Source organism: Nannospalax galili, unplaced genomic scaffold (genome assembly GCF_000622305.1).
Source record: "Nannospalax galili isolate Female #2095 unplaced genomic scaffold, S.galili_v1.0 scaffold514, whole genome shotgun sequence".
Taxonomy (NCBI): domain Eukaryota; kingdom Metazoa; phylum Chordata; class Mammalia; order Rodentia; family Spalacidae; genus Nannospalax; species Nannospalax galili.
This window is the reverse complement of record NW_008336076.1, coordinates 208,780-233,368: the sequence shown is the minus strand read 5'-3', so window position 1 is coordinate 233,368 and position 24,589 is coordinate 208,780. Positions and strand designations below refer to the sequence as shown.

Here is a 24,589-nt window from a genome sequence, read left to right as displayed (position 1 = left end):
AATGTGGTAAGTGGTTGTGTCATGCAATGCCCATAGAGGGCAGAAGAAGGTTTCAGATTCCCCTGGAACTGGAATTACAGACAGTTGTTTGCCACCATGTGGGTGCTGGGAATTCAACCTGGGTCTTCTGTAAGAACAGTCAGTGCTCTCAATCACTGAGCCATCTTTCCAGCCCACATACTTCAAGAACTAAGTGACAATGACATTATAGTCATAACTATAAGTCCCCTGGAAAATAATTTAAATAGATTTAGACACTTTATCTTCTGGAGTCATTGAGAATGACTGTAGATCAAGATTAAATCTAAGTGATTTGAATTTTATCTTTCATATGGAACAAAAAAATCGAGAAAACAAATGACCCAATTAAAAGATGGGCTAAAGATCTAAACAGAGAGTTTTCAAAGGAAGAAATAAAGATGGCTAAGAAACATCTCAAAAGGTGTTCAGCATCATTAGTAATTAGGGAAATGCAAATTAAAACCACCCTAAGGTATCACCTTACCCCAATCAGACTGGCTAGGATCAAGAGAACAAATGATACCAAATACTGGTGAGGATGTGGAGAAAGGGGAACGCTCATTCACTGCTGGTGGGATTGCAAACTCATGCAGCCTCTATGGAAAACAGTGTGGAGAACTCTTAAAAAACTAAAAATGGATCTACCATATGACCCAGTTAGACCACTCCTTGGCATATACCCAAAGGACTCATCCTATTGTAGAGACACTTGTACAACCATGTTTGTTGCTGCTCTTTTCACAATAGCTAAGAGATGGGAGCAACCTAAGTGTCCCTCAACTGATGAGTGGTTAACAAAAAAGTGGTATATTACACAATGGAGTTCTATTCAGCATAAAGAAAGATGAAATAATGAAATTTGCAGGTACATGGATGGATATAGAAACTGTTATACTAAGTGAAGTAACACAGACTCAGAAAAACAAATGACGTATTTTCTCCCCCATATGTGCCTCCTGGAACCAAATTCTTTTAAATTCCAGGTCCTTTTAATAAGATGATGCTCTACAGCTGTCCCTTCTGCATGAAATAACTACCATCATCACGACTTGGGCTGAGCCTGATCGCTAAACATAGGCACAATTGGGCTTGTTGACAGTGTGCTCATTCACTAAAGGAGTGCCAAGCAGGATCACTGGGTACCTGAGTACCCAGCTACTCTTCCCAGCCAACTACTCTAGCCTTGGAAGACAAAAGAAAAATGAAGAGGAACCCAATAGTGGGATGCTTTTGGAAGCCCTTGTTAGAAACTCCAATGGACTCTCATAAGAACATTTGAAAATTGTCCTGTTCTGACATTTTTCTAGTTCCCTGTCTAGAACTTGTAATGCTAATTACTCTTGCCTTTACTTCTCCTTCCCATGTCCCATTCATGATTCAAGGACTTTCTTTTCCCCTTAGAGACAAGAGTTATGCAATTTGTGAGTCTTTTAGATAGACCCACTGAAGGAGTACTCCAATTGTCTCACCCTGTGTCCGTGTTCAGCATGGAAGAAGCCCAAGCGGTCTCCATCCCTATTCCCTATTGGCAATTTGGGTAACCCCTTCAGAGGATGGAGTGATAAGAATAGAAGGTAGGAATTGGCTAAGCAGTTAGGGTAAAAAGACCCCAAAGAAATGTAGCCAGTTTCTTGGCTAAAAGTCAAAATGTCCTTGGGCCTGTTAGCAACATACTCTATTCCAAAGGCCAAAAATGTCAAAAATATTTGGGAGCTTGTATTGAATCCTTAAAAAACGTTAGGGTTACCTCTTTAGAGGGGGCAATGTTGGAGGGGAGGGAGTGGGCATGGATTTGATCAAAACACCTTATATGCATGCATGAAATTCTCAATAAAGTTTTTGTAAAAGTTAAAAAAAAAATGACCTAAGGCTTTGGTGATTAACACCATGTTACCGGTCCATGGACTTGAAACTAATCCAGCCTTAATTCCTTTTCCCTCAAATGTGCTGTCAGCACTTCAAAAACTATTGTTAACATTCCACACCCCCATCTCCTGTCTACAGTATTGAAGAAAACAGAGAACTTAGAGCAGACAGAATGGCAGATATGCTAATACATGTAAGACAGCTGACCAAGTTTCTGAAAGTAAGGTGCAAGGGGGAATCCTCTAGCTCTAAAGGCTTTCCTGCCCTTTACTCCAAGTTATAGAGTAATCACACAAGCCACCTAAAGAGAAACATGACTTCAAAAGATGACAAGGAAGGGACTTGGTACCAAAGAAGATGTCTGCTGTTAGGATGGAGGTACAGGTGTAGAGCAGGCCAGCACGAAATCTAGTGATGAGAATCAGATCCTCTGCTTGAGAATGCCTCTCTGTGACTGGTTCCAGAACCAGACATAGGACTCAACTATGGGGTCCCAGCTCCCAGAACCAACCAGGTGGATGTGGGAGCAAGGAGGGACTTGAACTTGGGCTTTATGGCTGTTCATTCCAGGTGTTGCTCTTTTATTTCTTTTCTTTTTAGTATGTTCCCCTCTTCATGAAAGAAAAGGTGACTTTGAAGTTGATCTCAATTAAGTTATAACCTTCACATTTACTATCTTTGAGAAGAAACATTTAGAACTCTGTATTCAGTTTCATTGTTGGTTAAATGAGAAAATGTATTTTCTTAGAATTGTTTGAGAATTTAATGAGAGAAATACATATGAAGACTATAATATACAGTGAACAGTCTCTAAATGAAGGTTATTATTTTTTATTTATTTTATAGGCAGTAATTTCAAAATACTACCTTACTTGGCAAACTCTGTGAGTAAAAAAAAAAAAATTAATGAAATGAAATCCTTTCCCCTTTCTTCTTTATTTGATTCATTTGAGGATGACTTTTTCTAAAAAGTTATTCTCCTTTTTAGACATTTTGAGCAAGAGTTTAATCAAAACTTTAATGCTTTCAGTGTCCTCCTCTAAAATTATCAGTCAAAAATATGACTCAGCATAGAGTAAACTTGAGAGACTTCATCAGTTACTAAGAATACAAAATTTAGGACTGGGTCAGGTGGTGTACACCTTTAATCCCAGCACTCAGGAGGTAAAGACAGATGCACCTCTGTGAGTTTAAGGCCAATCTGGTCTACATAGAGAGCTCTGGATTAGCCAGAACTACACAATGAGACACTGTCTCAAAAATAAATAAATTAATGAATGAATATAATATTTAATAGATTATATGAAGACTCCTATTTGCACAGTACTAGAGAAACAAAATAGTACTTCTTCTATTTCTTGTTTTTAAAAAATTAACTTGTCACCTGAATATCCAGCCCCTCTTCCCAGCCACTCTTCCCATCCAACTAGTCCAGCCTTGGAAGACAAAAGAAAAATGAGGAAGAACTAAATAGAGGGATGCTTTTGGAAGCTCTTGTCAAGAAATGCCAATGCCAATGGACTCTCATATGAAGATTTGAAAATTGCCATGTTCTGACTTTTTTCTATTTCCATCTGGAACTTGTAATGCTAATTACTCTTACCTTTACTTCTCCTTCGTATTTCCTATTTACAATTCAAGGACTTTCTTTTCCCTTAGAAACAAGAGTTATGCAATTTGGGAGTCTTTTAGATAGATCCACTGAAGGGGCACTCCAGTTGCCTCACCCTGTGTCTGTGTTCAGCATGGAAGAAGCCAAAGCAGTCTGCATCCCTATTCCCTATTGGCAATTTGGGTAACCCCTTCAGAGGATGGAGTGATAAGAAGAGGAGGTAGGAATTGGCTAGGAAGTTAGGGTAAAAAGACCCTAAAGAAATGTAGCCAGTTTCTTGGCTAAAAGTCCAAATGTCCTTGGGCCTGTTAGCAACATACTCTTTTCCAAGTCCAAAAATGTCAAAAGTATTTGGGAGCTTGTATCAAATCCTTAAAAGATTTTAGGGTTACCTCTTCAGAGGGCAGAATGTTGGAGGGGAGGGAGTGGGAATGGATTTGATCAAAACACCTATATACATGTATGAAATTCTCAAAGTTTTTGTAAAAATTAAAAAAAAAAGAAACTAACTTGTTCTGAGGGGCAATCCTTTGGGTCTTCAAAACCAGGAAAAGACAAAGCAACAACAGAAAGAAATTATAGACCCATCTTCCCCATAAGCATAGTTAAAAACATCAATAAAATAATTGTAAAATGAATTCAAAATCTTATCAGAAAGATAATTCATCACAATCAAATTAACTTCATTTTATAGATGCATGATTGGTTCAGCATATGTTAATCAAAAAATGTAATTTATCATATAAATGGACTCAGAAATTACATGATTGCCTTAATACATGAAAAAAGGCCTTTGACAAAATCCATGCCTCCTTCATGATGAAAGTCATAAAGAGACTAAGGACAGAGGGAACATACCTCAATGTAATATATAATACATATAATAAACCTACAGCCAAAATCATACTAAATGAAGAAAATCTCAAGGCACCATTGCCAGCATCTGGAACAAGGTAAGAATGCTCCCAGTTTCTTTGCTTCTATTCATACAGTGCTTTAAGTCTTTGCTAGAACAGTAAGACAAAAGGAGGAAATAAAAGGACACAATAGGAAGACAAAATATCAAAAGATCATTGTCTACAGATGATGATTCTATACATAAGAGACCTCCAAAGACTCTCCCAAAAACCTATTAGAGCTGATAGGCACTTTCAGCAAAATGGTAGAATACAAAATTAACATCAGTGACCTTGGGATTGGAAAGGTGGTTCAGCCATTAAGAACAAATACTGCTCTTGAGTTCTGTTGCCATCATCCACATCAAAGGATTAGCAACCACTTCTAAATCCAGCTCCAGGGTATCCGACACCCACTTCTGACCTCCCTGGATACTTGCACTCATATGCACATAACCTTTTCTACACACATATATGTACAGCTAAAAACAGTAAAATAAATCTTAAAAAAATAAACAGCCTTTCTATATATTAATGACAAGCACACTAAGAGATCAGAGAAACTATACAATTCACAATAGCCTGAAATACCTTAGAATAACCTACCCAAGGATGTCAAAGACCTCTATACCAAAACCTTTAAGACACCAAAGAAAGAAACTGTGGAAGACACTAGAAGATGAGAAGACCTTCCATGCTCATGATTTGGAAGAATCAATATTATGAAAATGGCCATCTTCCAAAAGCAATCTACAGACTGAATGTAATCCCAATGAAAATTCATAGCTAATTTTCTTTTATTTAAAAAATATTTTATTTTATGTGAGTGTAATGCCTGCATGCATGTCAGTGCACCCATGTTGTGCAGTACCTGTGGATGTCAGAAGCAGGTGTTGGATCTCCTGGAACTGGAATTACAAATGGTTGTTAGCCACCATGTGGGTGCTAGGTACAAATTTGTGTCCTCTTTAAGAACAGCCAGTGCTCTAAATTGATAAGCCAGGCCTCCACCTCCAGAGCCATTTATCACAGACATAGATAAAACAGTTTTTAACATTTACACGGAAGCGTGAAAGACCAAGGAAAGCCAAAACAATCCTGAATTGAAGGAAGGCTGCTGGAAACATCCCTCTTCTTGGTTTCAAGTTATACTATAGACCCATAATTTTAAAAAAACAGCATGATGAGTGCACAGAACCACACAGGCAGATTAATGGGATACAATAGAGGACCCAGATATGAGTTCATACAACTACAGTTACCTAATTTTTTACAAGATGCCAAAAATACATACTGGAAAAAGATAGCCTCTTCAACAAATGGTGCTGGGCAACCTGAATATCAACATATAGAAAAATGAAACTAGATCCTCATCTCTTACCCTGAATAATCATTAACCCAAATGGATGAAGGACCTTAACAGTAGACCTGATCTGAAACTGCTAAAAGAGAAAGTAGCAAGTAATCTTCAATATATAGTCAAAGATAATGACTTTTTGAATAGAACTCCCACAGCAAAGAAATAAGGGCAATGATGTTGGCTGTAGCTTGCCCTATATTGCCTTTATTATGTTGAGATATTAGTCTGCAGAATGCTCAGCCCTATTAGGACACCTACATCACACCCTCTCCTTCCAAGTCTCAGTGTTCATTGTGGAAGAGGGATAGAAAGATTATAAGAACAGAAGTAGTGGATAACTATAAGAAAATAGTGTTTTTTTTTTTTTTAGATACAACAGGCAGATGCACATATGAATTTACAGTGGTTGTGGCAGCATGTACAAGACCTGTGCAAGCTCAACCCAGACAAAGTTTCAGCAGGAAGAGAGGAGCTGTGCATGGTATTCTACCTGTAGATGAGGAGTTGTTAGTAACTGATAGCTCCTGGAAGAGGGAGAGTCAGTTTTCTTTTGAGAGAGAGAAAGATAGTCAATTTTCTTTAAGAGTGTGGACAAGTAGGTCAACTATGCTCCAGTGGATTGCTGTAGACCCAAGAGTATATGGGCAGCACAAACTGGACTTGATGGGTTAAATAAAAAAGAAAACACAAAGTTGGATGAGTATGGATGGGGTGTAGACATGGGAGGAGTTTGAGGAAGAGCAGTAAACATGATCAAAATACATTGTATAAAATAATTTCTTAAAATGCTAAAAACATGCTAGCCTATGAAGAGATCAAATCAATCCCCAGACCCAAGAACACTATCAGGCAACTGAAAATTTTTGAACATTCTGTTTTCAGCAGAATGAATAGAGCTTCTTGCAGCATACCTGCCTACATTAGATTCACAATGGCTTCTAGTGGCTCATCTGTGCCAGTGGGAAGAAACGACATAGCATATTCTGGATCCCTTCCAACCCTTACTGAGAGCATATATGTATAAGAATGAGAAACTTGCCTCATTCTGCCTTAAAACTACTATGTACTTTCCTTTATAATAACATGATAGTTGTTTTAGGAGCTGACACCTCTGTCTAGTCAATCTCTGACCACTTTTGGTTGCCCTCCCTCCCACAACATTCTCTACAGTTTAGCAACCTTTTTATTTTATTTTCCTGAATGTCCCCTATTGTTTTATGCTTTCTTACCATTGCACACTTGACCCCTTAAGCCTACCATACCTGCCTGAAAAATGTTTATTCTTGCAAAGCATCATCTACCACTTTGAAACATAACTGGACAGTTGTTTTCCTTACAACAGAGCTGCATGTATATAGTTCACTTACAGACCCACCAGTTCTGTAATCACCATTTGCACCTCTCTCTTCCCCATTTCACTCTCAGTTCTTTGAAAATAGTGCCTGGATCTTACTTGTTTTTGCATCTAGGGAGGCAAGAATAATGCTTGGCCCCCAAAAAGTGCCCAGGAAATTTTCCTTGAGCACTACTAAATATTTGGCTTTGGTAATCATAAGGATTGATTTTCCAGTAAAAGTTGCCATGTTTTATATTTCATTTATTAAAAATGCTGACAGTTTATTGAAGCAGTCACCAGATCACTTACCAGAGCTCCACTGCTAAGCAGAATCATGAGAACAATGAAACTTTCAAACCAACTGTGTTCAACTATCCTGTAGCACGTTTTCCTGATGTTCCACCAGATTCTCCCTTTCCCTGACTCCACATTAACTTGGCAGCATGGAAACCTCCGTACACAACCTGGGAAGAAAGACATGAATATAATATCTTCATATTCAGAATAAGATGCTTAAAATATCCTAATAATGGACAATTTTCTCCCACACCCAAATAATTTCTAGTTCCTAAAGCTTCACGATAGTATCTTCTTTTGTTTTCTAACTTCAAAGTCTTTCTAATTGTCAGTTATTTTTAACTTAGAATATATTGTCACCTGTGTTTTCCTGAGTTCTCTTCATTTTATTTCACATTGTTTATATTATTATTTTAATGAATGAATGAATGAAATGAAATGAATAAATAAACCCTAAGGTAAAATGCATTTTCAGGGCCTTTTTGCTGACAGGTAATATAATTTGACACACTTCTACTCCCCAGTTAAAACCTTTTTGAAGGGCTGTGTGCTTGTTAGTTTTCATCAACTTGACACAAACTAGAGACACCTGAGAAGAAGGAACTTGAAGTGAACAATTTCCTCCATCAGACTGGCCTGTAGGCATGTCTCTGAGGCATTTTTAAAAACTGTTAATTTATGTAGGAGGGTCCAGCCCACTATGGGAAGTACCATCCCTAGGCAGATGGACCTGGGCCATATAAGAAAAGTAGCTGAGCAAGACAGGGAAGCAAGCCAGTAAGTAATGTTCCTCCACGGCCTTTGCTTTAGTTCCTGTCTCCAGGTTTTACTTTGAGTTCCAACCCTGACTTCCTTCAGTGATGAACTGTGACATGGAAGTATAAGCCAAAGAAATCCTGTCTTAGTTTGTTTCTCCATTGCTGTGACAAAACACTCTGACCACTACCAACTTGGGCAGGAAAGGGTTTATTCAGCTTACATCTCCAAGGTTGCAGTTCATCAGGGAGCCCAAGGTAGGAACTCAGGGCAGGGACCTGGAAGCAGGAGCTGGAGCACAGGCCATAGAGGAATGCTACTTATTGGCTTGGTCTCCTGGCCCCTGCTTAGCCTGCTTTCGTATGCAACACAGGCCCACCTGCCCAGGGGTGGCACCACCCACAGTGGGCTGGGCCCTCCCACATCACATATCAAGAAGATGGCCCTCAGACATGCCCACAGGCCAGTCCAATAGAGGCAATTCCCCAACTGAGGCTCCCCCAACCCAGGTGTGTCAAGTTGACACTAAAGCTATCCAGCACAAATCCTTTCTTTCCCAAGTTGGTTTTGGTCAGTGTTTTCTCACAGCAATAGTAATCAAACTAGAATAGGCTGGAAATGTGGTTCAGTAGGTAAAGTGCTTGCTTAGGAAGAATGAATCCCCTAGTTTGATCACCAGCACTGCATAAAACCAAGTGATAGTGGTGAATCTACATGCCTATAATACCAGTAATTAGTAGGTAAAGGCAGAAGGATCACAAGCTCAGTGTTATCCTTTGCTACATAGGGAGTCTGAAGCCTATGGGCCGCATGAAATCCCGACTCAACAACAAACATTTGAGAAGTAATATTCTAAACAATACTAAGAAAAGTATTGAAAATTTGACCTGGAAGCCACTTCCATGAGGACTAGTTCTCATAGTATCAGAGGATACTATGTAAGGTCCTAACAGAGAAAATGAATCAATGGTCCAACCCAACTGTAAACCCTAATAACTGTAGCAATCACCAGCACAGTAAACTATCTCTATTGGTGCAGTAGCAATACTTTCATCTTGGGGGTAATTAACAGTTATCTAATTGAACTTAAAACCTGCTCATTGTGAGGGAACTCATGTGTGGTACTGTAAACACAGCCAAATGCACATGGCTGAAAAGGTCACAGATACAAAAGCAACATCTATATATGTCACATTCCTAGACAAACATAATTTCTTACTGTATGCTAAATAGGCATTCTCATATTTACAGACAAGTATACATCTCAGCACTCATCAAAGAAACTTCTTTTTGCAACAGATGGAGACTCTTACACAATTACACAACTAGTCAAACACAAAGGATAAGTTTTCTGTGAGATGCCAAACTCTAAGTGACACATGTACACTGGAACCTCTACACCTAAGGCTCATGGAACATAGTGGAAGAGGGTAGAGAGAATATTAATGCATCTCTCAACTCTCACCAGCAATGTTTCCTTGTGTAACATGGTGACTGACACAGAAAGCCACAACTGGCCAAAATGTAGAGAATAAGAGACTGTAGAATGTGTATCCCTGGATAGGATTCCTATATTAAAACTCTGCCACCCAGGGCTCAGAGACCATTTCAGAAGATGGGGTGGAAAGACTGTAAAAGCCAAGGGGTGGTGGATGATCACAAGGAAACAGAGTTTTCCAGGAGGCTGGGAACTTGCTCATATGGACTTACAGCAATAGCAATAGTATGCACAGACTCATGCAAACTCAAACCAGACAGAAGCCCAGTAGAGAACTGGGGAAATGGGGAAGAAGCCCCAACCTTAGCTGAGAAACTATTGGCAGCTGATCACTGAGGAAGAGTTGGTCTTCTTTAAGGGAGTGAGACTAGTTAGGCTGACCAGGTTCCAGTGGATGAACTCACAGGAAGGGGCATGTGGGGACACAAACTTGATTTAATAGGCCTTAACATTTATGACAGAATGCATGAAATCCAGTTGGGGGACTGTAGAGGGTGCAGATAGAGGAGAAGGTATAAATACGATTAAGATACACTGTATGAAATGCACAAAAATTCAATAAAATATGTTGTGAAAAAGGCATGTGTCTTTATCAGAAGATGCAAGTGGATATATTTTATCAGTTCTATGTTTAAAAGATCTGAATCAGGACTTCTAGATTTAAAATATATTGCTATGAAAAATTGAGGAAAATTTTATCTTAAATGTTTAGGCTTATTCATTCATTTTTCTGTCAAGCATTTTAAATGTGTGTCTGTATGTAGTTTCTTCTCCTCAGGGAATTTATCTTTGGTTTTGTTTATGTAAGGAGACAGATATAAATGAAATAACTGGCTAAGACAACTAAAATGATAGCTATGTAGAGAGCATTTTGGAAGCATGGAAGAAATTCACACAGCCTGACTTGTGATTGAGAAGAAGTCAGAAGAGGCTTCCTGGAAGAGGTAAAGCCTGACTGAACTGAATTAAGGCATCATTAGAATAAAGGGTTTGGTTTCAACAAAAGCAAAAGTTTGGGAGGGAATCCAAAGGAAAGTGCAGCAGTTATATGTGGAAATTACAATCAGTCATAACTATGAGGAAATGATGTACATTGAGGCATGGGTAGGTTATAGAAATTGGACAGATTATGAAAAGACTTTGTCCCAGTTAAGGCATTAGTGTAGAAGTTGAGGATTATACGGTGGGTTTCAAGCAGGGAATGATATAGACAAATTGCAATTTAAATAGATTCTAATGATGCATGGAGATAATAAGTGGAAGAGGAATGGGCACAGGAGAAGAAAAACCCAAAGCCAGAAAACCATTTAGGGTTCTCTGATATAGTATCCTTGTCAAGAAGGGAAGATCAGTTAGAAACTAAGCAGCAACAAATTCAAGACATTTGCCAGGTTACATCAGCAAGGACTGGACTGATGTCAGGAATGGAATGAAGGTCATGAAAATGCTTTTGGAATTGCTTTTGGAGGTGATGAGGTCAGGGGGACAATATGGGCTAGAAATAATTAGCCTATATGAGGCAGTTCAGGTCATAGAGTCACACATTAAACTATTTCCAAAGAGATCAAGTCTAGACAACTTTGTAACAATACCACTAAGGGACAGAATTTGAAGGTGTGCTGGAAATGAACCATACTGGTTCACCCTAACTCCCTATTAAATTCTCAGGAACTTATGCTTATGTGTTGTTACATTCAGCCATTATCAGATATTGAGTTACATAAATGTAGAATTCAATGCTTTCTTTCAAAAATTAGAAAATGCTAAGAATCACTCCTTCCTAATTATTGAACTGTGTCCTATACTCCTGAGGTGACCTGTGCCTTTTCTTCCTGGATGGCGGATGTATGTCACACTATTTGGCTACTGTGCATCTTATACTTGGCCAGATCACAACAATAATCTGAGGCCAACCTTTACACTGCAAAAAACCCATAAAGTATTATTGGTAGGGACTTCTTGATTTTTTTTAGTGTACATATAAGAAAATGATATGAGGAAATTTTACTGAAACAGACAGAAAATGTATGTCATGTTCACAGCCATTAACCGTGGACAACAGAAATAATCGAGAAAATGTTCTTTCAATACTCAAGCTCCATTACATAGTCACCAAAAATTGCTAAAATCATTAATGCATGAATGAACTTCTGGCACAGAGCTTCTTTATTTCACTCTCATTTTAGTGATTAATATAAATGAAAACACCAAGTGGTACTCGTGTTAAAACTGAATTTGCTCAATATCAATTACAGAATTCATTGAAAGAATTTTGTAAGAAACAGTTACACATATGGAATGAATGATAAAAAGTCAGGCATACTATTATTTGTATTTTGTAAATTTTGTGCTGTATCAGGAACATTCATAATATAATGTTGTATGCATGAACATACCATATTTTCCTCTTGGACAACCAGTTGAGCATTGACCTGCATTCCATCGGGGCAGGAGGAAGAAACAAAAACTCAGAAGCAAAAGGAGACAGTAGGAGTGTTAAGGAATGTGCACGGAGAACCCAGAGGCTGCAGTGAAGGACAGGTGAGGGACAGGTGGACAGAAGGGACAGGAGAGGACAGGTGAGGGACAGGTGGACAGAAGTGACAGGAGAGGCCAGGAAGATGACTGCTGAAAATTCTAAAAACTCATTAGAATGTTCAAGTTGGTAAGAAAAATAACCAAAATTATTCTGAGAAAAGGAAGAATTCAAAAATTAAGATTAGTTTCCATCATAGTTAAGGATGCAGATGCTCATTTCAATGAAGGCAAGAGATGGAAGAGCAAGGGTTGGCAGTATTTTCTTGAAATCTATTTTAGAAGTTTCCATTTTAGGCATTTTTAGAAAATCACTTTTTAATTTTTCTATTCAATGCTATATTTCCGGGTTAGTGTTCAATAGTAGAACACTTGCCCAATATGTTCAAAGCCTTGCCTAGCATTGCCAATCAGCAAACAATGAACACATTAAAATATTGAGCCTTCCAAGTAAAAATGTCAGGTAATTATACACTGTGTATCATGAAACATAAAACTAGAGTTCTCTTAATGAACTACACTATGTTTTATTATGTCTCTTTCCTGTTTCTGAAGTGCAGTTAGTATATTATAATCCTGATTATATGAGATATATCCTAACACCTCAGTTTCCAACTCTACAGAGATATAGCAAGCTGTTTTTCCTCCATGTCGCTGATGTTCTTGCTATCATGTATATTTTATTTGTTGCTGTCCTTTTTCTTCAGGTTCTAAGTACCCACAAGGCAAAATCTGTCTGTTGATGTTCTTTCTTTCTGCTCACAGAACTATCTACAATACTCTAACACATAATGTGCTGTGCATAGCTAATTTTCAATGCTCTATCCCCAGAGAGCATTTATTGTCTTCTAAGCATTTAGTAATATCTCAGTGACTGTAAGTTTATGAATCCTAGATTTTATACAAACTTTAGATTTTTTGAGGCAGGGTCTCCCTGTAGCCCCAGCTGTCCTGGATTCACTATGGAGACCAGGCTGGCCTCAAACTCACAGAGATCCACCTGCCTCTGCCTCCCGAGTGCTGGGATTAAAGGCATGCACCACCACACCTGGCTAAAGTTTGGATTTTTAAAAAAGAGATAGAAAAGAAGTGAATGGAAAATGAAAACATGGTTTCATTTGTCCAATGCTTTGGATGGTGAGCATGATTTCTGACCTAACAGAATTTACCACCACTGTAGTCAAAATAACTAGAGAATACCCCAAATACATTTAGTTAGAAGAGAATACTTGAAAAATAAAATGGAGACATGATGAAAATCTAGAGTCAAGAATAACCAACAGATATCTATTTTTAAAAGAAAAAGACCAGAAAGAGTGGAAAAGATTCTTATAATAAGCTAATTAATACCTGAGACTTTAGAATGTATACTAAACTTAAAAACAAGAATCTCATGCAGATAGAAATCTACTGCTTAAAAAAATATCTATCACCAGACATGGTGAGGCATGCCTCTATGACATATTTTCACAGAATTGGAAAAAAAAAATCCTAAGATTCATATGGAAGCACAAAAGACCTTGGATAGCCAAAACAACCCTAAGCACTAAGAGCAATGCTTGGGGAATTACTATAGCAGATAAACTGTATTACAGAGCTATAGTCATAAAAACAACATGGTACTGGCACAAAAATAGACCCATAGATCAATGGAACAAAATTGAAGACCCAAATATGAATATATTCAATTTCAGCCACCTGATATTTGACAAAGGAGCCAAAAACATTCACGGGAGGAAAGAGCATGTTCAGCAAATGGTGCCAGCAAAACTGGATCTCCACCTGTAGAAGAGTGAAACTAAACCCATATCTTTCACCTTGCACAAAACTCAACTCCAAATCGATCAAAGACCTCAATGTGAAGCCTGAAACTCTGAAAGTGTTAGAAGAAAACATTGACAATAACCTACGTGATACAGGTATAGGAAAAGATTTTCTAAACCAGACATCAACTGCTGAGGAAATAAGGTCAAGAATCAACAAATGGGACCTCATTAAACTAAAAAGCTTCTGTACATCAAAGGAGGCAAACAGGGAAGTGAAGAGACAACCCACAGAATGGAGAAAATCTTCACCAGTGACACGTCTGACAGAGGTTTAGGATCCAGAATATATAACAAACTCAAAAAACAAAGTATCAAGAATGGAAGTAACACAATTAAAAGATGGGCTAAGGAATTGAACAGAGTTCTCAAAAAGAAGAAATAAAGATGGCTAAGAAGCATCTTAAAAGGTGTTCAGCATCATTAGTAATTAAGGAAATGCAAACTAAAACCACTTTAAGATTTCATCTTACCCCAGTCAGACTGGCTAAGATCAAGAGAACAAATGATACCAAACGTTGGGGAGAATGTGGGGAAAGGGGAACGCTCATCCACTGCTGGTGGGACTGCAAACTTGTTCAACCCCTATGGAAAGCAGTGTGGAGAACTCTTAGAAAACTACAAATGAGCCTACCATTTAACCCAGCTATACCACTCATTGGCATATACCCAAAGAAATCATCCTATTGCAGAGACACTTGTACATTCATGTTTGTTGCTGCTCTTTTCACAATAGCGAAGAGATGGAAGCAACCTAAGTGTCCCTCAACTGACAAGTGGATAATGAAAATGTGGTTTATTTATACAATGGAATTTTACTCAGCAGTAAAGAAAGATGAAATCATGAAATTTGCAGATAAATGGATGGAACTAGAAACTGTTATACTAAGTGAAATAACAGACTCAGTAAAAAACAAAAAGCATCGTATGTTCTCCCTCATATGTGGATCCTAGCACCAAATCCTTATAAGTGAATATGTATCTAGACATAACTACAGGAACCAGGATAATGAAGAGGATCCAGGGAAGTAAGGGAAAAGAAAGAATCTGAAAGACAAGAACAGTAGAAAACAGGTGTTAACAAGGGAGATTTGGACAAAAATGGGGTTATTTTAAGGGGAGCGGGGAGGGAAGGTTATACAAGGAACCTAGAGGATAAAGGGAAAGAAATAGCTCAAGAGAGATGGGACCATAGGAGAAGAGTATTATTAAGGGAGAAATGGAAAAAACGGGGGCACCTTAAATGGGGAAACCATGGAAAACCATGGTGGACAGATTAGACAATGTGAGAGATAATCAATATCTAGCTAGTTTTAGAAAACCAAAGGGAACCATATTAGGCCAACAACCTACTGACAAATTATACATACGACCAGGTCAAAGAATGTAATATATGCCTAGGCAAGGTATATCTGAGAGTGTTTGGTCTTTGCCCAAGCTCTATCTACATGGCATATGGTAATTAAAAGTACCAGACTGGTGGAACTTACCTTGGATGTTTCAGCCATACTTTGAAGCCTATACTAATTTGGTCAGGGGGACATAAAGGACAGTTTTTGCTCTTTGCCCTTCTAGGTTGACTTAGTTCCAGGGGACTATGAGCATCTCTCAAAATGTCCTGTAACTGTGGTGAGTCACCTGTCCTCTTGAGCAGGGGGGCCGTGGAGAGCCTACCAGATGGACCTGAACCAGTGTCCAGTCTACAAAGAGGAGGGTCAGCACAGAGGAATCATTTTCTTCATGCTTCCAAGCAAAGCCAGTCATGGTTGAGCAGGACCTTTGACTTATCTTCACATAGCTAGAACTGGTAAAAGAAAGGAGCCAGGGGCTCCTCCCAAGTCCATGTTACCCCCGAGGAACAGATCCTCAAGCGACCTTAAGAGTAAAAATAAATTTGTTTATCTGGGCCAACTGTAGGGTCTTAAACACCCGAAAGGAAAGCATAACAAAAGATTAATGGGGTCAATATAATTTTTAAGAGTCCATATGTATAGCTAAAGGCTACATAACAAGAAATAATGCTAGACAGGAGATACCTTCCTTTGAGTTGTTGGCCAGGGTGGCACAAGAGACTCCCAGAAAGTAACCCAGCATAGAACTGGGAAAATGAATCGCGGACCCCAATCTTATCCAAAGGAATATTAACACCTGATTGCTGCGAAATGAGGAACAGCTGATCTTCCTAAAACAAGGATCTCTGGATAGGTTGACTAGATTCAGCAGACAGAGAAGCACTGGAGAATGGCTGGGGTTGTCGACAACACAGTGGACAGTATCAGGGATGACAGAGTATATGGGCTCCAGTATGTGGGAGGGGGGAGGCTATAGGAGGGTGCCATTTGGGAAGTGGGTATATAAGTGAATAAGATTGTGTGGGATGTTCTGTATGATATAAACACAGAAAAATCAACAAATTTAAAAAAGACATATTTGAGGAGGAAACACAAAAATTTACTTCATGTTAAATAGTAGAGGTGATAAACATTACCAGTGAAATCTGCCTGATGACTTTATATTCATACTCAAGTACTAAGGATCTGATTGTAACCGACTGTGGCTTGTACTCTTCAATTTTATATCTTACAGGGTTTATACTGAGTTCAATACTGTATAACTGTATTAATTCAACTGTGAACTTAAAAATTTACAGCCACTTTTGAAAGAGATGTATCCTTGCTCTGGAGTGTGTTTGAAAATGTTAAACCTCTAATGAAATGCTTCTTCTAATCATGTGGTTATTAAATTTTTTAAAAATTAAAAAATAATAATTCTCCAAAGCATAAAAATTTGCTGCTTAATAATCAGTAGATGTGAAAAATAATAGCATTGAAATCTACCTGATGACCTTATATCCATGCTCAGATACCAAGGTGCTCAGAAACTAACTGACCGTGATTAGTAATAATCAGATATATAGAGATTAGAAACACATGTGCAAACATCTTAGTGTTAATTGCATTAAAAATGAATTTTTCTGTCTGAAACTCTGTTTTAATAATGAAATGGAGATCTTTTTAAAAGGTTAAAACCTCATTTAATTTTATGTCTTACAGGGTTTATACTGAGCACAATATCGTGTAACTGTAAATTCAACTGTAAACCTGAAAATTTACCAGTTTTGAAAGAGATTCATCTTAGCTCTGAAAATTGTTATTGAATATGTCAGTGCTGTTGTAATGAAATGCTTCTTCTAAGTATGTGGTTATTAAATAAATAATTTAAAAAAGACCAAAACAAACAAACAAACAAACAACTATTAGAGCAGACTAAGATTTTGCTTTCTGGCAATGTCAAGAACTCTTAAAAACTAACAATGAACCTACCATTTGACCTGGTTATATCAATCATTGGCATATACCCACAGGACTCATCCTATTGTAGAAATACTTGTACATCCATGTTTGTTGCTGCTCTTTTTACAATAGTTAAGAGATGGAAGCAACCTAGTTCCCTCAACTGACAAGTGGAAAATGAAAATGTGGTACATTTATACCCTGGAGTTCTACTCAGCGATCAATAAAAATTAAATCACGAAATTTGAAGGTAAATGGATGGAACTTGAAACTATTATTCTAAGTGAAATAATACAGACTCAGAAAAATAAATGACAGATGTTCTCCCTCATGTGTAGATCCTAGCACCAAATTCTTATGGGTGAGTATGTATCCTGATATAACTGCAGGAACCAGGATAATGAAAAGGAACCAGGGAGGTAAAGGGAAAGAAGGAACCTGAGAGAGAAGAGTAGGAGGCAGAGGTTGGTGTTACAAAGGGAGAAATGGATAAGATTGGGGTATTTAAATGGGAGGGGGAGGGAGGGTTATATAAGGAATTTTGGGGATAAAAGGAAAGAAGGAGCTCAAGAGAGCTGGGGCCATGGGAGACTGGTATTATCAAGGAGAAACAGGGAAAATGGGGGCACTTTAAATGGGGGAGCCATAGTGGAAGAGTTAGAGAGGGAGAGAGAGGGGAGAGATAAATAATGCCTAGCTAGTATAAAAAACCAGAAAAAAATTAGTTCAACAACCTAATGACAATTTACACATATGATATCTCTACATGAGTCCATGTGTGTAGCTAAAGGCTACATAACAAGAAACAGTGCCATACAGGAAAAATCTGCTTTTGAGTTGTTGACCAGGGTGGTCCAAGAGATTCTCAAAATTATTCAGGTTATTGCCATAGCCCTTGATTGCCTCACATAACTTGAAGGTAAGACCTTACTGCTAAAGACAGACATACTTCAGACACAGGATTTACAGCAATGGAGCTGGAACTGACCTGGAAGCCACTTCCCTTGAAGGTTAGCTCTCATAGCTTTGTGGGTCATTATGAAAGGTGCTTAGGAAGAACATCAATCAATGGTTCCAACACTAGCTTTTAAGACAAAATAACCACACCAATGACCTGCACAGTATACAACATTGGTGCAGTTGGGGGCAATCAACAGCTACTTAATTGGACTAAAAGCCCACTCAATGGGAGGAAACTCATGTGTGGTACTGTAAATATAGCCAAATACACATGGCTGGGGAGAGGTCATAGATCTTAGAGAAAACCTCAAGACTGTCACATCCCTAGAAAAATGCAATTCCTTAGTATGTACAAAATGTGTATCCTTATATTTACAGACAAATATCCCCATCACCATTCATCAAATAAACTTCTTTTGTGCCAGATAGACTATTACAGAGTACCACAACAGGTCACATATAGAAACTGTGAATTTCCCAAGCCTAAGTGGCACATCTACAATGCAACCTCTACACCTAAGGCTTAGAAAACATAAAACAAGGGGTAAAGAAGACAATAACGAATATCCCAATTCTCATTACTGAAAGCTCCCTCATGCAACAGAGGGCCAGGAACGCGAAGGTCACAAATGGCCAAAGTGTACAGAATAAGAGTCTGCAGAATGCTGGTCCACAGACAGGACTCCTATATTAAACTTCACTCACCCCAAGCTCAGGGACCATTGTGGATGAGGGTGGCAGAAAGTTTGTAAGAGCCAGGAAGGAAATGCATGATTATGTGGAAATAGAGTTCTATAAGCTCCTGGACCCTACTCTTCTGAACCTACAGCAGTGGTGTCAGCATGCACAGGGTCCATGCAAACAAAAACTCAACAAAGAACTGGGGAAATGACAACAGACCCCAATCTTAGCTAAAGAAATATTGGCAACTGATTACAGGTGGGTGAGGAAGAGCTGATCTTCCTAAAGGGAGTGAGTGACTCTGGATAGGCTGACTAGACCTCAGTAGATGAACTTTCACTGAGGAAAGTCTGGGGGCACTAACTTGAAACGATAGGCCTTTGTTTTCTGAGATTTATTGTTGCCAAATTGAAAGAAACATTTTTATGACAACAGAAAGAAAAATAAACACTGAATTGTAATTAGGAAAGTAACAAAAGTTTTTGTCTGAGGAGAAGCTTCACAAATACTGCCCCCAGGGTTTATCAGACCTTGGAGAATTTCTCTGTTGTTTGAGGTAGGCGTGCTCAGTCACCTGTCTGACTTTTACGCTAAAGCGCATCCCATGGGATTTCCAGCCTGTTTAGTAACGCTATCACGCCTCTTTAAAATGACTATTAATTAAATGTAAACATAAGAACAAGTCTAAACACTCTAATGAGTCCCAGTGGGTCAGTCCTTTGTCTTTTGGGTGGTTTCATTAATTTGCTCTCATGATGTATTACATAAAGTGGAGGCTGGGTTTCATAGTGTTAAATCAAGGATCCCGACACCACCACCACCACCCCCCCGGAAAAAAAAAAACAAAACAACTATTCAAAGACAGATTACTCAAGAATGTTAAAGCATGACCAGTACAATTAATATGTTTATTAGGAAAATGAACCTTTTAAACTAAAAAAATTATTTATTATTTTTATTTTATGTGTATGAGTGTATTACCTGCATGTATGTGAGAGTGCACCTGTGCTGTGCAATGCCCAGCAGGTCAGAAGAGGGCTTTGGATTCCCATGGAACTGGAGTTAAGGATGGTTCTTAGCCGCCATGTGGGCGCTGGGAATCCTGGGTCCTCTGCAAGATCAGTCAGTGCTCTTAACCACTGAGTCATCTCTCTAGCCCCAGGAAAATGAATTTTTTAAATATCCTTTTGTTATAAATGTCTAAATGTTCTAAAACAATTTTTTTTTTACATTTTCCTTCCAAAATAAAGAAAATATAAGGCAGAATGGAGTTGTTTCTATTATTAAAATAAGAATTGCTATTAGTTATTTTCATAAAATGTGATGAACTTAGAACATTTTTGAGATAAGATAAATTGGCTCTGTATACTGAAAATTCACTCTAAAAAAAAGAAAGGGGCTGTCTTCGAACTCAAATTCTGATAATATAATTTACTATTTGTATTACTCCAAAGGAGTAAAGAGTATAAGCATAACCCAAAACTTATGTCATAATAATAATTTCTTAGGTTTATAAGACATTAAGGTATGAAGAACATTGCAGAATCTAATGAAAGAGTCAGAAATCTTAATTACAAAGCTGTGGAACAGAACTAAGAAAAGATATAGCATAAGGCATGGGAAGAAAAGGAAATAAAATGAAGATAAAAGACAATAAAACACATTAGCAAGTCAGCAGTAAAAAAGCTAGGAAGGATCAATGGTAGTGAGGCAGTGATCTACAAAAAAAATTATTTTAGCACTCAACTTCAGTGAAAGTGCTATCAGATATAGAATCGCTCGTACTTAGATTTTCCTGTTGTCTTTCTATAACAAAATTCTCTGGAGGCCAAATGCTGTTCACAACTGGCATTGGTTCTAGCTCAGCTCTAGGAAGTGGGCATGATCTTACTTTCCTATGCTGTGAAGCCTACTCCTCAAATTTTCACTTGAAAGCAGTCCTACCAGTTTCTGAGGTCACATCTTCAACTCTTTTTCTCACTTCTAATGATCAGCAAATCCCTTCATTTTATCATTAAAACATATCAACATCTGAGCCTCGCCATCCCCAAGTCTACCATTACCTCGCTCACCTGGATTTACATAGGAACCTTCAATAAATTTCTAAGCTTCTGCCATTGCTAGCTACCCATCTACTCCTAACATTGAATGTTGTGAGACTTTCAAATCATATCCTTGTTGTCCTTCAAAGCTCTTACCACCATCCCTCATAGCTTCTATTATGTCTATGATCTCAACTTTTATCACCCTTCCTGCCTGTTAGTCTTTCCAATCGGTACTGACCCTTGATTTTCTTCAAAGTTATACATATGAATACCACCAGGGAGTGCCTTTGTTGCCCTGCCAAAAATATTTTTCCTTTATGTATTTATGTAAGTCCGCGTAATTTTCTTTAGGCCCCTGATAAAAGGTCACCTTTATAAAAAGGCCTCACGCATCACCCTTTTTTTTTTTTGCTTTCTCTATTCCTGCATGCACAGCTATATAAGGGGCATTGTTTTATTCACAGCTATATTTGATTACAGTGCCAAGAAGTGGTCAAGGCATATGACAGGCATTTACTATTTTATTTATTGAATGAAGAACTAAATACATGAATAAGCAAATAGGTGGTTCAAAGTTTCAACATATTGGGTGTCCTATTCTACTTATAAGGGTGAGCCTCGTACCTCAACAGGTATGGTGACAGTGGAGAGCCTCCAGTGGACCACATCCTGTTATGTGACTCAGACATGTCTTCTCTCAGTCAGGTCTAGGACCAGGTTGATTTAAAACGTGTTTCCATAACATCTTTTCTACTCTGGTCTTACATTAGAAATTATTAACAATTTCAAGTTAATCATAAAAGTATATTCACTGAAAAAATTTATCATTGATGGTTTATAGGATTAGAAAAAAACTCTTTTTAAATGTTCTGACTGAGATACTGCCTATAGTTGGAAATGACAGAGTATTAATCCATTGTATAGAGTTTAAATATTTTTTTTCTAGAGCTTTTTTGTACTTATTTGAAGATTTTCATTGATTAGCTCAATTTCTTAGTAGTCATACTTTTAAGTAAGTGTCATTTATAAAATGGATAGGGTCAATCTTGACTACAGTTGTACAAAGCTAATTTTACAAGGCTGTTAAGTAACTTGTTGAGAAACAGGCAACACATTTGGAGGACATTCCCTTGGTTTTCATTTCTTTGCTTTTGTTCTGAGACAAAATACCCCATAGCCAAGGATACAAGTAGCTGAAAATGACCTTGAATTCCTGATCAATCTATCTCTAACTCCTACATTGTGGGATCACAGATATGTACCACCTTGCCTGGCAGAATAAAAACTTAAATATTTTTATCTGAGCCTTTCTTAAAGGAACATCATGGGTTTTGCTTACACACTAATTTCAGTAAATACAGCATTTAAATCAATGGGGCATAATACTCCTTTGCTTACCATATAAAATAAATTTAATGTATATTTAAAGAAAATCAATGTAGTCATTGGAATCTTTAGATAGCTTTATTTCCCATCACTTTGTTCAATGCATGATTGGCTTAGGAAAATTCCTAAGAAAATCTTGGAAACTAAAAAACAAGTCAATGATTTCTAAAGAAAATTGATGTAGGTAATCCAATGAGTAGATTCTGAGCCAGTGTCATCAATGTGAGCAGTTTCTATGGAGGAGTGTTGACAAAATACTTGAAAACAGTTAGAAGAGTAACGAAAAAGGAAGATAGATATTCTGCTAATTCACCTATAAGCATTATATCATTTGAGGTCTTCAATTTTACATGATATGAATGTTGTTGTTTCACATCTGAAATTTCAGATTTAAAAATATGTTCCAGACAGCTGGTCAGTTACTCATATGAACTCACAGCAATGGTGACAGCATGCACAAGTCCTATGCAAGCTCAAACCAAACAAAATCCCAGCACAGACATGGGGAAGTGGACAAGAAATCCCAATCCAACCTAAAGAACTTTTTGGTAATTGATGGCTCCTGGGATGGAGAGAGACAGGGATGGGACTCTTGATGGGCCCAGTGGATGGGCCTACACTGAAGGGCATTTGGGTACACAAATCAGACTCTATAGGCCATACACACACACACACACTCACACACATATGAAAGTACATTAAATTGGGTGGGGCACAGTGGGGGGGAGTTGTGGATAGGGGAGGAGATATAAATACCATCAAACTATATTGTATGAAAATTGTAAAAATTCAATTAAAAAAGTAAAATTAAAAAATTATGTTGTCTCAGAGATGGTTAATGCTGAGTCACTTAAAACTTATGTCTACTAGAATCAAACCTTGTACCCTATATTATTATATTATATTACAACTCTACCCTTGATTTGTATTTTTTACTTAGATGATTTAGTACTTATTTATACAATAATGCATACTTCCTTGGGCCACTGCCTATGTTTTACTTTGAATAAAACTCCCTGAAAAATTCTAGGAGCAGTGAGACATTCAGTATACCAGAAAGTGATAAGTAATAAGAGGGAACTATTAGAAATAAAGAGCACGCACAAGACCCATGCAAACTCAAACCAGACAAATACCCAGCATAGAACTGTGGAAATGGGCAAGAAACCCAACCTTAGCTGAGGAATGGTCACTCCTAGGTGAGGGTGAATTGGTTTTCTATAAGGGAGTGACTAGATATGCTGATCAGTGGATGAGCTCACCCTGAGGGACAGCTGGGGACACAAACTTGACTGACTCAATAGGCCTTAAAATATATGACAGAATGCATAAAATCCTGTAGGTAGGCTATGGGGGGCAGAGAGTGGAGGGAGTCTAAGCATGATTAAGTTGTACTGTATGATATGCACGAAATTCAATTATATATATATATATATATATATATGTGTGTGTGTGTGTGTGTGTGTGTGTGTGTGTATTCAAAAAGTAGGCCACATGTGCAGGTTTTGCAAACCAAGTTAGGGACTTCAGATTCTGATTCTTTTGCTCAAGGATTTCCCGTGCCTCTGAGTCCTCTCTATGATTTGGGCTTACCTCGGCATTTCTAATGAACTAGACACCAAAATAGGTATGGGCTTAAAAGTATTTTATAGGATAGATCATGATGTTTTTAAGTGAGATTAGGAATGAACAAGGCTATATATATTTAAAGAAGGCCACACCGAAGCTCATTTTAAGTGTATTAAACTTGAGATGTATTAAGCAATAAGTAGAGATGACCCGTGAGGTTTTGTTAATCAGATTTAGCTCTTGAGAGTGAGGCCAAGGATGAATGCACTGATTTGAAGAGCCAGTAAGTCAGAAGTGCTCATTCAAGACTTAGACATTGTGGAAACCTCTCCAAAAGTCAGGGTAAGAGGAGATAGCCCAGGATCAAAAACATGGGGTATGCTATTATTTACAGGACATGTAGAATATAGTCATTAAAAGAAACAGGGGAGGCTGGAGAGATGGCTCAGTGGTTAAGAGCCCTGACTACTCTTGCAGAGGACCCAGGTTAGATTCCTAATATCCACATGGCGGCTATGAACCATCCTTAACTCCAGTTCCAGGGGAATCCAAAGCCCCCTTCTGACCTCCACGGCATTGCACGACACTGGTGCACTCACATACATGCAGGTAATACACTCGTACACATAAAATAAAAATAGTAAATAAAATATTA

General features: G+C 38.0%; 1 protein-coding gene across 5 annotated transcripts in view; it reads right to left on the bottom strand.

The window, feature by feature from the left end:
• The window catches only part of Scn9a (sodium voltage-gated channel alpha subunit 9), a 218,082-nt gene that overhangs the window by 30,815 nt on the left and 162,678 nt on the right, over positions 1–24,589 (bottom strand). For all 5 annotated transcript variants that reach the window (XM_008830879.2, XM_017797574.1, XM_008830881.2 and 2 more), the window contains one exon: positions 7,401–7,555. In XM_008830879.2, the coding sequence (XP_008829101.1) occupies positions 7,401–7,555 (155 nt within the window). The remainder of the gene's footprint in view (positions 1–7,400; positions 7,556–24,589) is intronic.